Genomic DNA, 15,979 nt, shown 5'->3' with positions numbered 1-15,979 from the left:
ATTTACTGTCAAATATGCAAATTACATTCATTGTAATTGTCTTTTCAATTTAATGGATAAAGCTTCAGTTTTGAAATGAGTTTTGTTTCAACAGAAACTTCAACAAAAGACACCTGGAATCAGTCCTATATGTCTTCTAAAGCATTGCACTGGGTGAAATTAATAAACTAATTATATTCAATCAATTAATTACTGAGCAAATTGGACGTAATTGAAATTGATTGACTTGATTGATCAATCCTAAAACAGTTATGAGGTGTTCAACTCAATTTATATGAGATACTCAAGTAATTTTCGAAGAAAAATCCAATTTCTCTCTTTGTATATTTCAATTTAGCATTGTAGCTAAAAGCTAACCTTTTTCTAATTCTTTTCTAACTCATCTTTCTAATTTTCATAGCCTCATAACAATAACTGGATAAATCCATTCGGATACTTTGAAACTACATAAACCATAAACCAAGAACATTTGAAAAAGAGATTCGTTAAAATTTCGAAATATTGATCAGATCTATTAGTGTTGTAAATTTTATTTCTATATTTATAGGTTGCTCAGTGAATAAGACTGTGTAATAATAATAATAATAATTTAATTTTAATATCTATCGAAAACATCTACACCTATCATTTGTTCACCTCACAAACATTAATCTTTAATAATTGCCAGGGAATGCAATGCATTTCACACGGTCTATTCATAATGTAACGAAGATTGCTAATTGGTGATTATAAAAGATAATTGATAAATTAAACTATAAGTCAGTATAAAAAGAAGGAAAAATAAAATTTGTTAATGCGAAATTTAATTCGATTCGCTTTTTTTTTTTAAACAAACTATTAATAAAAATATATTAATTTATATTAAATATATATATATATATATATATATATATTAGCTTATTTTTAATTTATTTATCACTTTTGGAGTGCAAGCGACAAACGATTGCAGATGTATCTAACAGGATTGTCCGTAACTAAAACGTGTTTCAACACTTTCTTCCGAGCAATGATAAGTGAGAACTTTTTCCTTTTCCCAAAGAGGTAAAAAGGACTGCTTACCCAAGCAAAGACTTTTTCAACTGAAATGGAGCTTTTGAAAAATCAGCCAGCTTAAAAAAAAGCTAAACTTTGTCAAATATGTTTAATTCTGAATGTTTTGCATAAATTCATTATTTCAAAGGATTCCACAACAACTCAATGAAAAATCAACAAAGTATTGCATACAAATGATCAACTAAATTGTATATGTTAATACAATTTATAACTCTGTCCTACTCACAATTTCGATTGCTAAAGCGTTGGAATTGTAAAATACTGGACCCCTATCCAGATTAATTGTCATCCTCATCATTTTAACTGTCCGATCTACTTGCTTAAGCTTAGATTTCAGACTATAAATACAAAGCAAGAAGCAAAATAAAATAATGAAAAGATTTAGGTACAAGAAGCTACCTTGCTTCTCATCTCGATTATCAAAATAATCACAAATCAACTCCGTTTCACCATCCAGCAGGCAAACTTCGACACTGTCCGCAAATATTTCTCGAAAGAATCGAACTGCTATCTTTTCCTCGTCCACTTCTGCATCTCTCACGAATTCTGTCGAATTGTCTCGAAATCGAATACGAAGTCTGGATGTAATAACCGGAAGTCTTCCGTTCCAGGTCACTAATGCCACTGTTGAATTGATAGAAAATACTTGCAATCTAAGATCAGGGATGACCTCCACAGAAATTTTTGCTTCAACTGAACCTGCTTCAGAGTATGCTAAGCAGTGATAGGTACCGGATTGATTCTGATTGATTTCTTCAAAAATTAAGAATTGCCCTTTTGGAGTTTCAGTATCCGTTGGATCTCGCCACTGGACAGTTGGTCTTGGGTTACCGATCGCATTGCAAGTCAGGACTAATCTCTGTCTCTCCATAACAGCGGTAGCAGCAGGCAAACCAACTATCCTTGGGGGAGATTTTCCGGAAGTATGCAAATCCTGATATCTTTTGCTATTACTAATACATTTTATTCCTTGTCTGTCTAATACAGTAGTATGTCTGAAGTGCTGAAGCCATGTTAGATTGCAATTAAAAAGAAGTGGATTGCCATGCAGGGTCAAACGCTGAAGAGATTGGAACAGTTGTGGGTTGAGGTCATGCAAGCACGATAAATTACAGTTGTGAAGGTGAAGGAGCAGCAGTGAGGGTAGAGACCGGAATGCGGCATGATGAATCTCTTTCAGTTCCTGATTATCATTCAGGTGAAGTTGCAGCAGTTTGGGAAGATTTCGGAACGAATTCTCTTCTATCTTTGCCATTTTCGTATCTGCAATAGCAAGAGGTAAAAAGTGAGTTGTACTGCAAACTATCAAAACAACTTGTCACAAAAATATGTGATTAGATGAGAGCATAGAAATTCCAAACAAATTGAGAAAAGTGTTTGACAAAGTTTGACGAATAACCACATTCAACACAGGTAAACAACAAGGACTTATCTGCAGTAAGAAATTTCAATCAAATAAACTTACTGGACAAATCAATCTCCTGAATAACGAGAAGGTTAGCGAAATCATCACTTCTAATTGTTGTAATATGTGTCGAACTGAGATTTAACTTAACCAATGTTGATGCAACATGACGTAGAGCTTGAGCCGGTACTTCTAGGAAAGGATTCCGAGCCAAATTCAAATTTTCTAGTTTGTAACATTTCATCAGTGATTTCGATTGTAAGTGGGATATTGTGTTATTAGCAAGTGAAAGTGTTTTGAGACTTGAAAAGTTCAGCGGCAGTTCCGGAAGAATATCTTCAATTAAGTTATCATTTAAATAGAGCTCTTTCAGGTTGGGAATGTCCTGAGAAAATGACAAAGTTTTCAGCATGTTCCAACCAAGATCTATTTTTTGAAGAGAAAACAAACTTTTAAATGCAATTCCGGAAATGTAAGAAATTTGATTGTGCGATAAATTTAGTTCTTCCAAATATCTTAGAGATGCCAATGCCTCATCCGAAACACTGCGTATTTTATTATATGCCAAATTCAATCGTTTTAGGTGATAAAAACCATCGAAACTTGGGACATTTTCCAAATTGCTGTGTGAAATGTCTACTTCTACCACTTCCGAAAGACTAAATTCATAATTATTCGAGATGGGTTTGGCCGAGTTATAGGACTGCGAATCGTTGAGAATCGTTTCGAAGGGAACAAATCTTTGCAGCGTGGAATGCGAACAGTCCATTACACGCACATTTTCTCGAGAATAACAGCGACACAGTTCGGAACAAGGAGTGGTGCCACAGCCATGGAAGCAAAGCACCGATAGGCAGAATAGAGCCAGAAGACAGGACAGGCCCATTGCTTCCAGCGGTAGTGAGCTAAGAATTGGCCAGATAACAGAAAACAGGTCGCGGTGGACTGCTTGCTTAGGTAGATGAGTCGAGAGTGAAGCACGAAAGTAATCAGCGAAGAAATGAGACGAGAAAATAGAAGTCGACGCAACTCTTCCTTGACCTTTTCTAGTAATGCGAATCTAAAGAGACCTTGCTCTTTCCGATTCTCTTCCTGTTCATTACTCTTCCCTCTGACCTCTCACCTCTTACGATTGTTTACTATGCTATGCCGTCATCTTGATAAATCCAAATAAAGCAACTTTTAATTTTAGTAAATTTTCTTCACTTTCTCATACTTCCTAAAGTTTTTTCACATGAATTTGCAAAAAATTTCTACCTTCTTTATTGATCAGAGTCAAAGTTTGAATTGAAAATTTGCGATTCGCAATCTTCTGTTTATGAATTTATTACAAATTTAGTTTGCAACAAGTAACTAATAACAATATTTTCACACCAAACTTGATAGAACTGTCCACTCCTTCATCAAATTTCAACTCACAGTCGTACTTCACCGTTGACCACTCCATATCTCGGGTCAACCAATCGATTTGTCCTCTAATCCAAGCAAAGGTCACAGCGTCGTCCACCCACCTTCAAACAGCGCGCCTTCCGCAGAACACTGCCAAACTTCACATCGGCTCATTATAGTGTGGCGATATTCCCCTCGGGATACGGTAGCGTGTTTAGGATCAGAAGGAGGGCTGCTTGACGGAGGTTCGTTTTCATTCTTTCGATCTGACAGTTGGGTCTGTTGTCCTTGCTTCTGCTGGTACTAGTGTGTTGCTCTGACACGTGACCTGAAATCGACGTGGCCCTGAAATCGATGCAAACAGAGCAGCAATCGTCTGAGACTGCGTGTTCTTCCTAAGAGTTAACTCGTTACTTCGATCAACGTGCCACCTCTGCTTTTCCCGTGATTGTGTCAGTTACACGCACACGTACATAAATACGCAGAACTGTGCATTGCGCGTTTATTAGATATGTAAGTACTTCTAGTTATTTTGTGCAGTAATCTCTTTTTTCTTGACTTTAGTTCAAGTGTTAGTGAGCCTAATGGTTTCGTTACACGAATTTCATGTTGTTAAGTTGTTGAGCTAGTGCAAAGCAAACATAAGGTAACACGTGGTTAGCGTGAATGTGTCAGCTAGAACTGACTGGGGTCATGCTTGATTCGATAAATAGAACTGAAAGCTTGACCTTTTGAATGGATAAAGTGGTTAAGTGGGACAGTGCGTTGTTTGTCATGGTGAATTGCGGTGAATGGAATGAATCATATATTTCAACCACCAAACACAGTTTCGTAAACAATTGACGTTACATCATTCTTATTAGAAAGTAGTTAAATTTGTGGGATCGTGACTTATGAACTTAAATTCAATATATCTGGTAAGAATAAAATTGCCATGTAATGGGTAATGTTATTTAGGTTACAGTATTGTCTGTCAGACATTGCAACAGTGTAAATATGTAAAGAAAATTATTTTTGCCGCTAATCATAATTGACTCTATAAGTTAACTTGATAATTAGCATGCTCAGAACTATTTGGTGGAGTATTTTTAGTGTTTTTTACAAGTGAGGTATATGAGGAATGGAAGTTCTATTCATCAGACATCGTCCACTTTTTTTGACTCATGTCATATCTACTTTATTATATGCTAATCCTTGTAGTATGCTCTTAAAGTATGCTCTAAAAATAAAACTTAAAGTATGCTCTAAAAAATTATCTGTCGGATGGTATTTGTGTGGATAGACAGAATAGGTATTTTTTTGCCAACCAGAGATTCGTTTATATGTTTTTCCTAAGAATTTGTTGTTTTATATTAGTGATTGTCGCCAAATTATGGTTCAAAACATTTTTCAGTGCGCCATCTCCTGTAGGCTATGGCAGAACACGAACACGATCACGATTTTCATACGGGCGATGCTGGTGCTGCTACAACATATCCGAAGCAGTGCTCTGCTCTTCGCAAAAATGAAAACGTTATGCTCAAAGGCCGTCCGTGCAAGGTAATTATAATTTTTCAATTTATGGAAGGAGTTAGTCATGTCGGTTGGTAATGTTAATCCAATCAAATAAATAGAATAGGAGTGTTCTAGTATACGTGAATAATTTCAGAATTTCCGACACCAGTAAACTATAGTTGGTTAAAACTTCGGAATTTTCTTCCTTTTTAGTTTTATTTACGATAAACTTTATGCCGTTTTCATGAATTGGTTTCTTTGCAGAGAAAAAGAGATGAAGGGAGGGTGGTTCGAATTGTTAGAGTAGGGTGTTTTAAGAATCTTCTCTCTAGCTCTTTTGTCAATAAATAACTTCAGTATGGGATTTCTTAACGGAGATACGATTATTATTGGTGATATTAATTTATAATCTTTGATGTTTACTTAGATAAAGCTAATATGTATTCAGGTTGTTGAAATGAGCACTTCAAAAACTGGTAAGCACGGACATGCCAAAGTTCATCTTGTTGGCTTGGATATCTTCACTGGCAAGAAATTGGAAGATATTTGTCCATCTACTCATAATATGGATGTTCCTGTAGTGAAGCGTAAAGAATATCAGGTTCATTCACAGTTTTTTTTCTTTTTTTCAATATAATAGGATCGATAACTTTCTGTTGCATCAGGGTAGAACATTTGCATAGCTAATAAATGATTAGTTTCAATGCAAAATGTGAAAATAACATTTAGGAGTGACGGTGTTCAAACTGAATAAGTTTATTCTTATTTATGCTAACTACATTTGCAGCTCCTATCAATAAATGATGATGGTTATGTTAGCTTGATGGATCTAGATACGTGTGAAACAAAAGATGACTTGAAGTTACCTGAGGGTGACTTGGGAGATCAAATCAAACAGGCATATGAAAAAGACGAGAATGGAATATTGGTAAGCGTTTGACCATTTGACTAAGAAAGAAAGCCCATAGTATTCTTGTATGCGCACTACAAAGAAATTCATTTATTTAATGCCTTGTAGTAGTAATAGCAGTTTAAAAAAGTATTTTGTATGTGACGCTTATGAATTTTAAGTGTCTCGTTGTTGCTGCTTGCGGTGAGGAAGCGATACTCGGTTATAAGAATATGCCGAACAAGGAAGAAAAATGAAGCCTTTGGTGATCGGTGCTCAGAATTGTCCATGTCATTGTTTGGTTTGAGGACACTTATCGAATGTTACGTTTCGCTTTTTTTTTTTTTTTTTTTTGTGGGAAGGAGAATATATCATCACATCGACTTGTTCCCATTACCTGTCGTTGGCTACTTTTTGTAGTGTCAGTCCGTCATACTTGGTCATACGTCATATACCATCATAAAACTATATTTTTCTGTTATTGTAATCATTTATGATTAATTAATTGGTCGTGCTTACTGTTGGGGTTATATGTATTATTATTATATTTGCAACAATCGTTGCACAATTCCTTTGTGACGTTCTTAAATTTTTTGATTAATTTCAACTGAGGTGCGCGGACAGACCTTTCCCTTGCGTCTTCTTTTCTGCTTTCAATCTATATGACTTACTTGGCAGTATTTTAAAAAGTTGTTTTGTTGAATAAACTATTTAAAGCATTTTTTCGTTTCATTAATTAAATTAGTCTTCTGTCTCGCTCAGCATTGAGTGAATAAAAATTCAAAAATGGCTATAATACGTGCAGTGGTTTTGTCACGAATGAAGTCTGCCGCATTAGTGAAATTTGCTATTAGTCGAAATGTCTTTGTTTCTGAAAAGCAAGTCAGAAATGCCTTTTTACTCCACCTTTTTCCTGAATTCTGAAATGCTTACGCCCACATATAGCTGAACAGAGGTGCATATGATGTATATGATGAGTTCAGCCTAGCTTTTAGGGCCGTGAGGGCATGAAATACCAATCACGGCTTTTGAGTGACTTCGTTGGGAACGGTGTTTTATTAAGCAAAGACATAAATCTGAAAGAAACTTTCCGAAACATTACTGCACTTAGAAGTACTGTGCAAAAGCAATGCAATTAACTTTCCCTATATTTCCTTATCGACTACATTGAAATTAAACTTGTATTTTCTGGATTCAACTTGATATAGGGAGCACTGGAACTGTTAGCTTCGTCATGAAGAACTGCAAAGTCCTCGGTGTCATTCAGCATTTCCTGAACAGTGATAACAAGAAGGAAAGAGTTTTAAAAGCATGTTAGTAAGTGAATATCTAAAAGAACAATACAGGAAATGTCATTTCTGGTCTGCCGCGAATAATGTCGAAGAAGTGTACGATATATTAAAGAAATCAGAACTTCGGCCAAGGGCTGGTGCTCGTTAAGAATGTTTGTACGTCTTCTCATGTTGCTAACCTAGACTTATACGTCAATACCGTGACTCCAAGCCTAACTATCATTGATCACTGTCGTTCGTTGGTGAGAAAATATAAAAAGCATACCTGTACGATTGATTCGTTCTTCCCACTAAAAATCTTTTCGACTAACCAACAATTATTTTGTGATCGATTATTTTAATATTAGGGAATTGCCTTTAGTACTGAGAAAAACTATTGTGATGCTATCTATATTTGATAAGTGCCAGTAGAAAGGCCTACTTCAGCTCTGTTTACATCTAAAAGAGAACATCCGAAAATCAAGTCAAATTTAAAAGTTGATAAGCATGGAAAAGAAATTTTTATACGGAAAAGAAACCAAAAGAACAGATGATGATGATATACCATCGTTTTTCCGTTTCAGAAAATGCATCAGTTTCTCCGGAAATAGTACACGTCTGGAAAATGAGAAAATGATTCCTCTTCCCCTCTCACAATATGCTGCACAACTTTAGGGATAAGCCAACAATTTCGAGATTAGCATAAACTTACTAATTCACCAGTAAGTACCATTCACTGATCAAAAACATCCGTGGCGCTGATGAAATTTACATGACTTTTCTTAGCATCGGCCATCGCCAACAATATTACGATTATTCTACGTGAACCGACTGTTTACTTCATCTTTAAAGACGAATTCCGTTCTTGCTTTCAGCTAATCTTATGTAAATCAGCTTGCTACTATTTCTTCTGTAAAATCGATGGACGACTGCTGTGAAGTGAGGTGTGAGGTATCACTCACGGTAAACACCTGCAATACGGTAAACGTTCATCTCTTTCGGTCTTCAGACATTTGTATTAGTATTATCCAACTTTCCTTGAAAAATTTTTAAGCCAAATATTTTCAAGTCATTCGACATCTATTTGTAACGCTTGCAAACTGTGACTGTCACCAACAGCAACAAATTTACACAAATCCCCTGTATGCCTTTTCTTGTGTAGGCATGATATCATTCTTTACATCCTGTGCTGCTACTTCACATGTTTCCAGAAGATTTTGATGAATGCATCCGGAAACTACAGATTTCCGGATGGAATAGATATGCGACAAGAAATACGCAAATGAATTGTTCTATGAAATTGAAATTGCATGCGATGATACATGGCAGGAGTCACAGTGGCATCACTGTATTCCAAAAGTAGCACACACACATACACACACTCGTCCTCACGTGTTAAGAAACTGCCTGCTCGGATACCACGTCATCCACGCAGGAATCCAACTCGATCTAGCGAGAAAACCGTGTCGTCATTGTTATCTAGCGAGAACGGCTCCTGCTTTTTGCCTTCCCGATTTGATAAGGAGATGGGCTGAGAAGGTGTGGCGGAGAAGTGATAGGACTGCGATATTGGTTGGCGGTAACTGAATCATCCGTTTCTCGAGAGATATCCGACTCATCCGTTTCTCGAGATGAGAACGAGGGGAGCTTAAGTCAGTTTTTCTCGAGATGACAACGATTGGAGCTTAAGTCAGCAAGTGCTTCTCTCATTTATGCAGCGCTTATTGTCGCTTGTCCACTGATTCCAGTGTTTTCTTACTTCACGGATGTGTTGTCGGCTTGTCATAGCATTAGTTCACTTCTTCTGGGAATATTCATTAGATTAAGTTTAATGGGACGATCGACCAGAGGGACACTATCTTTGGAGCAGAGATCATCGCTTTACGACTGTTTGATTCAAATTTTTGTCCCTGAAGAGGAATGGTGAGGAGTGTGATGCGAAATGACTGAGCAGTTAAAATTCTTTTTTCCTTTTTTCAGATATGGAAGCGGAAGCAAGTAGTTCTGATGGCTCAGTAACAAGTGTAAGTTTTCTTAGAAAAACCATATGAAATATTACTGAATTGCCGTTGAGACTAACATTTCCATAGCTTTTTTGATTGCAGCCTGTGCCACCGATAACACCTTATGAAGTGAACTCGATGATACTTTGTAGCCATACCGACAATCTTTTTTATGAGGCTAAGATAATCGCTGTAAAAATACAAACAAATGGAGAATATTTGTATACTGTTCACTATCAGGTTGTCTTCTAGTTCTTACCTGTATAACCTTTACGAGTAGAAATAGGTGGAAGAAAGTGTGTTGTTGAGCATTGCACTGCTTTTGTAGTTTTACAGTAAAAGAGAGAAGTATACTTCATTAGGAGAAGGAAAAGAATTGTAGACAAAGTAGTGAAAAACATTGTTGAAACACGTGCATCTATTATTAGGGATGGAGTAAACGATACGATGAAAACATTCCGCACAGCAGGTCTGCAATACGATTCCGTCCGTTTACACCGGAAAATATTGAACTTGCAAAGGTAATGTCGGTATTTTTGTTGTGGGGGTAATGTCGATATTTTTTGTTTTGTTTTGTTGTTATTTTCATAATTCGAGTATTACGAATTTAATTTCTTAAAAAAAAAAAAAAAAAAAAACTGATTTATGCAGCTTATATTATGAATGATTTTAATTGACCTAAAAATATTGCACTGAATCTTTGTAAACTGATTTTATGAAGTTAGGATGATAGAAGTCAGGTAATTAGCTATTGCTCCATATCAATGGACTGAATGTGTAGTAGGCAGAATAGTGATGTCATGTTTAAATATATTGGCATGTTTAGATTGAAATGAGGGAGGCGAAGGCTCGAGCTGCTGAGCTAGTTAAAAAAAAGAAGCCACAAAAGGCAGAAATTCGGCGTGGGCGCTCGGCTGTACAATTGTCAGAGTCTTCTTCCAGTAAGAGAACTTGTTAAATATTGCCGCCTTTAGATGTGTTGAAAATTTCTCTTTTCTGTTGATATTTGTTACAGTTGTAGTAGATCATAAAAATGTATTTTTTAAAGGATGATATTTTTTCAGTTTATTTTTATAAATCATGCTTTAGATATCTTTAGAAGATCACTAATATACATAAATTACGTTGTTTTCTAGATGCTTCTCGAGATGCAAAACTGCTAGTCAGTTACAGTGTCTTTGGGGATAGTTCAACGGATAGTATATCGAGAAGCTCATCCACAAATGAGGTCAGGAAACAAACGAACTTTTCAATTATAGCAGCATCCTCTTTGGACATTCTTAATCAGCTGAGCATCAGCCAATTTCCTGATGAAATATCTTCTTTAGAAAGTTCTTTAGACAGTATCAATTCCTGAAAAGCTGAAAGCTCTGCTAGAAAATGACCGTCGTTTGATTGAAAGCGAGCTGAAATTACCGCGCCTGCCATGCCGCTTGACTGTTTCAAATATTATGGAAGAGGTGAGGTATTAGGGATTACTAGTTTACTAATCTAGTCAAGAACCGTTTTTCTGAAGAGACCAATAGAAATTAAATTCGAAATTAAAATCATTTTGTTGACAAAGCTAAGTTAAAATTTGCTTCCAAATACCTAGCAATTTGCATGTTTCGGTTGTTTATATTTTGGCAAATTTCTTTTACACTGAGCAGAATTTATAAGGAAATTGGAAAATTAGACGGGTTGAAGATTGAGCAGGAATTTCTATCAATTTCTGTGCAACGGTCCATCCACTGCAGTATGTCATGCACGTGCGAAAACTGGATGCAGTATGCTCAGAAGTTAAAGTGCATAAAGGACGAGCACGATACTGGAAAGGTGTTGTGGCCGCGTTAGACGAATGTGCAGATAATATGAAAGTAACTCCTTATAGGTCTCTTTTTAGAACTGAATTAAATTGTAGGTTAAATTTGAAATATTAAGACTGATAAAAAGATAAAAAGGTGTTAATTGGCATTATTGCATGTGAAAATCTTTCTCTAAGATCAATCTGTCTGGTTTGATGTAGAGTACTTTGTCCGAGATGTCAACTGGAAAAGTGGCATGTTTTCTTGAGTCCTGTAATGTATGTTTTGCTCTAGAAAATATAACTCTTTACCAGTTATACTTTTTACACCTCCGAAACTTGTTGTTGCAGAGTTTTTTCGATCTGATTATAGCATCTGACATATTGTACGCAAACGAGAAGTTGCGTCATAAGGACCTGACTGAGGAGACTTCAGGAGTTATTCATCTGTACAATATATCAGGTTGGAGCAAGCATTTATTACATATAAAGTATTTTTTTATTTAAAGAGCATTATGTTTCAAAGAAAGTTTGATGCTTTCAGTGGATTTCAGATCTGTTGAATGAACCAAAAAAAGGACTTCGGGCATCGGAATACTATGGTTTTATTTATTTGCTTCGACTACTTATTAGGTTTCCAGAAATGATCGAGTGAGTTGGAACTATTTGATGTAAATCCTCATTTCTTAAAATAGGAAAAAACTGCAAATGGCAACCTCGAATGCCTCCTTTCTGGCTGGTCATAATTCATTTTTAGATGTATGCTGTGCGACAACGATTCGAAAGAGATTTTAACTGTTTTTGTCCAGTCATTTGTTCGTTATTTGGGGAGCAATTCCGAGAAATTTTTCGATCCAGAGCAAGACTATGAAACCGTCACTGAAGAGTACAAGTTGCGCCTCTTGCAAAACTCTAAAATTTAGCTGCAGTTTCACCGTTGCAAATGCCTAATTATAATCTATTATATATCCAAAGCAAGCCTTTGCAAATGTATGATTTTCATAAATTCTTTTAGAATAGTCATGTTCGATGCTTCTGTATTACATATGTTTTATCTGCAATGATGTCAGGTAAACTTGAAAAGAACAAAAAATACTGGTCAATCAAAGATCACGCCAGAATGATGTGTTACCAACAAGTCATTTTAGGTGCATGCATTACGTGTTTAAACTTACCTACTTGGCCTGCATTTTCTTAAGGGAAAAAATTATGGGAATACCATTCAGGGATGAATGATAACGACTGCTCGAAGATTAATATTTTATAACTGACGAGACTTAAAATTTTGTAATTCAACATCCTTTAGACGTAAATACTAATTTCACACTGGAAAACTTGTTTTCCTTTCTAATTGTTTAGAATTTTTCTTTTGATGTTTTTTAGAGACATCTTATATTCATTAAATCAATTTAACATTGAAGCGGGTATTCTTTTCTTTGACTATATATCTATAGTACGAATATATTTATATAAATCACAAGGACAAAATCCGGAAACCAACTACTGAGCTACCTAATTCAGTGAAATTCTGACAGGGCCAAAGTTTTTTTCGAACAAACAATTCCAGCAAAGCACCTCACTAGACATATTTCTCTTAAGCGAGTTAGCTCTGAAATACACAGAAAAAATTACGTATGCAGAAAAGCGCAAGTTTTGTTCTCATAATGTACTTCAGTGTTTTTGATCAGTTAGTATAGTATAGGCACCTTCTAAAATAGGTTTAACAAGTTCCAGTGAATTTCTAATCTCCTTGGTAACGAATACGTAAGGAAATTGGTCGAGCCCGAGTTTCATCAGCAATAAGAAGTTCGTCACCATTTGCCAGGCCGAGATCTACAAATAATCGCCTTGTGATTTGGTAACCTGTTAAAGAACATTTTCTATAATAAATCCAGCTTTACATGTATATCTCTTAAATAGACATCCGTAACATTATTCGATCCCAAATTTATGCAAGGTATAAACTTTAAATTCATTCCAATCAAACCGGAAAACTGGCCTTCCAAAGTTCTGGATAAATTGGCAGTGCTGATTTCATTCAATTCAGGTATCAGATCGCTTTTCATATATAATTTTTCCTTTGCTGTTTGTATTGATGGATTACAAAGCTGACTATAAAACAATAGTTTTTTTCATAAGATTAAAGTTTTTTTCGTCTTTTTTTCCTACTCTAACCAGTAATTTCCTTTAAATGTTAGAAAAGAGGAAAGGAAGGGGCAAATTTTTCTTGAACTAAAGCACTGATCATGAAGTGTATCACTGTGTATCTCTTTTGTCAACAGAAACAAAAATGTGAATCACATGGAAACACTTACTATCTTTTTATAATTTCATCTAGCAAGTGGCGCAGTGTTTCTTTGGCGGGTATATCTACGTACTGTGCCTGTTCACCACATACTAAACAGTCCAGCTGAAAAAAATTTCTATTTTTATCGAGGAAAGAATAAACATCAAAAATATATCGAATAAAGTGCACTTTTGTATCGAGTTTTTAATTAATTTTAATTAAAGACGCAAAGTGTATAAAAAACCTATTTTACGAAAGAATTTATTATCAATGAATGTATGCGCGAATTACTGACTTACTCTTTTTTCCAATTCGACAACTCCCACGAAAGCTCCCTCAATATTTGTAAAATTGAGATAGTTTTGCATTGGGCATGAAATGCTGTAAAAAAAAGTAACAATTAACAAAGAAAAACCGCCAGAAGTCAAAAATATCAGTTAAAAAAATGTTAAATCAGGAAACTTACTTTGAAGCTAGTTTCAAAGCCTCCAGTGCGCATGATGCTGAAATATCTAAAGTTCACTATCCTATATATCATATCTCACTATCCTTATGAATATCATGTTTACAAATAACGAGTGTTTATATGAATATTGTTGTGTACTAGTAATCAATTGTATAAAGTATTCGTACATATATTCCAAAAGTCAAGGTCGAGAACGATAACAATTAGATACTACCTGCAATAACAGCATTGGTAGATGCCACAGCCGGAATTATTCGCTTCAGAACACCTTTTGTAAGTCTTAAATCAACTCCTTTGATATTGTATTTGTTAGCCCTTTTTAAAGCAGCTTTAAACACCCATTGCACGTGTTCCATGTTATCAGTGTCCATCGCTTCACCTGAATAATACTTTTAACTTATAGCAATTTTTGAGATAGCGGTAGCATCAGTGTGGTACATGTTATGAAGTGTTATATTCAAATTACAAATAAATGAAATATCAAAGCGAACCATTAAATGGTTTGTCCTTATGCCACTGTATTACTTTCACATATTCAATGCAATGTTCAGGAAGTCGAGGAGTATTTGCTATCGTGCACATAGGAAAAGTGATCTGTAAATGCAAGCTGACTGACAGTCATAAATGGGCTCAAATTTAAATTAAATCAAATTCGACTGCAATGAATTTGAATAAAGGTAAAGTGTAACCTGTGGTGGGTACAGATCAACAGTACATTCGACACAAGCAGTCATCGTAGGCAGTATTATTCGAGAATTCCCCTTAAATCCTTCTGTGCCACCATCAATTAAAGGTATAATGCCTGTTGGATTACCATCCGGATCGAATTCCACTATGCTTACCTATTTTTGATTTAATTACGAAATATTTAGTTACGCCATAAAGGTTAACTGTTATTCGGACAGAAAGCTTTATAATTTCAGCTATTGCATTACAAATTCAACATTAATTAATTAGGTGAAATAAATAAAAAAAATTAACCAATTTAGCATTAAGCCATCTTCTTGCAACCACAGAATCCAAACCACAAATAATGATGTCGAACGATCGATAAAACTGGTCATCCTTATCCTGTATCTTACAGTTATGACTGCAAATAACTTTCTTGAATATCAGCAGATAATGAAATTATACTAATATATTTCACAAGCGAAATCCTATATGCTTGATGTCAATGTACTATTATTCAATGTAACATCTCCTTGGTTTCAATATAAAAACACACGCGACTACAGAGCAATCTGGGATTCGTTTCCGGATGAATGCTGCCGCTACCTCGGCTTTTGATTTACCCACATCAGTTTCACTGAAAATAACGGGAATGAAGAAATAAGATAAAAGATGAGAGACTGAGAAACGTAATGAAACCAACGTGTTTACTAGAACTTGAATCATCTATCAATTTTGGTTTAGGTTTCAAAGATAACGGAACGAACCGAAAAAGGAACTGCCTATTCAGATTGGACAATTCAATCGTATCCATATCGATCACTTCGATCCTTCGAAAACCAGATAATGCCTAAGCATATCTAATTAAAATAAATGGAAAGTTTCTGTCTGATCAGTAAAATCTCACCAATGTGATACGACTACTAAAGCTACCGAAAGAAAAACATACCAAATCTTTCAATAATTCACATCCTAATCCACCGGCTCCGACCACTAATACACGGCAGTTTTGTACTGTTTCCAAGTTCTAAAAAAGTAAGTTTTTTCAATCACACACGGATATGTTAATACGAAAAATAGAAAACATCATTTCACTGCACTAAATTAAGGAAACAGCTTAAGTTAGAGACGATAACCTGCACTCCTGGTTCGAAGGCTGGATGGGCAAAAGCCGATTTCCCGTCGGTAAGACGTCTTAAGTCACGCCATCGTTCATTTCGAAATTTATCAACCGATAGTTCCTCCATCTGAAAATTTGGGTGCCAACAAA

At 35.4% G+C, this 15,979-nt stretch overlaps 4 protein-coding genes across 5 annotated transcripts; 2 read left to right on the top strand and 2 right to left on the bottom strand.

Annotated features, from left to right (window-relative positions):
- Positions 1 to 1,258: 1,258 nt before the first annotated feature.
- Bma-lron-7 (Immunoglobulin I-set domain containing protein) lies at positions 1,259 to 3,344 on the bottom strand (the record flags this gene model as incomplete). The annotated part of the gene is made up of 3 exons (XM_043077934.1): positions 1,259 to 2,316; positions 2,519 to 2,794; positions 2,909 to 3,344. 3 exons carry the CDS (start codon positions 3,342 to 3,344, stop codon positions 1,259 to 1,261), a joined length of 1,770 nt encoding a protein of 589 aa, XP_042933868.1.
- Positions 3,345 to 5,260: 1,916 nt separating this feature from the next.
- On the top strand, positions 5,261 to 6,487 carry Bm14036 (Eukaryotic translation initiation factor 5A-2, putative; the record flags this gene model as incomplete). Its single annotated transcript, XM_001902936.2, has 4 exons — positions 5,261 to 5,386; positions 5,790 to 5,942; positions 6,129 to 6,269; positions 6,413 to 6,487. 4 exons carry the CDS (start codon positions 5,261 to 5,263, stop codon positions 6,485 to 6,487), a joined length of 495 nt encoding a protein of 164 aa, XP_001902971.1.
- A 2,996-nt stretch (positions 6,488 to 9,483) lies between these two features.
- On the top strand, positions 9,484 to 12,210 carry Bma-mrg-1.1 (uncharacterized protein; the record flags this gene model as incomplete). 2 transcript variants are annotated; one of them, XM_043077932.1, is made up of 10 exons in its annotated part: positions 9,484 to 9,525; positions 9,607 to 9,744; positions 9,933 to 10,025; positions 10,331 to 10,445; positions 10,641 to 10,732; positions 10,845 to 10,964; positions 11,241 to 11,360; positions 11,639 to 11,750; positions 11,842 to 11,938; positions 12,045 to 12,210. In XM_043077932.1, 10 exons carry the CDS (start codon positions 9,484 to 9,486, stop codon positions 12,208 to 12,210), a joined length of 1,095 nt encoding a protein of 364 aa, XP_042933866.1. The 2 variants fall into 2 exon arrangements, with proteins under 2 accessions (XP_042933866.1, XP_042933867.1); XM_043077933.1 differs by lacking the exon at positions 12,045 to 12,210 and having other exon boundaries at positions 11,842 to 11,942.
- An 818-nt stretch (positions 12,211 to 13,028) lies between these two features.
- On the bottom strand, positions 13,029 to 15,956 carry Bma-rfl-1 (Ectopic membrane ruffles in embryo protein 1, putative; the record flags this gene model as incomplete). The annotated part of the gene is made up of 13 exons (XM_043077931.1): positions 13,029 to 13,120; positions 13,287 to 13,399; positions 13,603 to 13,697; positions 13,874 to 13,955; positions 14,041 to 14,077; positions 14,255 to 14,419; positions 14,532 to 14,634; positions 14,730 to 14,882; positions 15,022 to 15,130; positions 15,266 to 15,346; positions 15,477 to 15,559; positions 15,659 to 15,736; positions 15,846 to 15,956. The coding sequence occupies 13 exons, from the start codon at positions 15,954 to 15,956 to the stop codon at positions 13,029 to 13,031; spliced, it is 1,302 nt and encodes a 433-aa protein (XP_042933865.1).
- Between the last annotated feature and the right edge of the window lie 23 nt (positions 15,957 to 15,979).

The sequence above is a fragment of the Brugia malayi genome, assembly GCF_000002995.4.
Source record: "Brugia malayi strain FR3 genome assembly, contig: Bm_v4_Chr2_contig_001, whole genome shotgun sequence".
Taxonomy (NCBI): Eukaryota; Metazoa; Nematoda; class Chromadorea; order Rhabditida; family Onchocercidae; genus Brugia; species Brugia malayi.
This window is presented reverse-complemented; position numbering and strand designations above follow the sequence as displayed.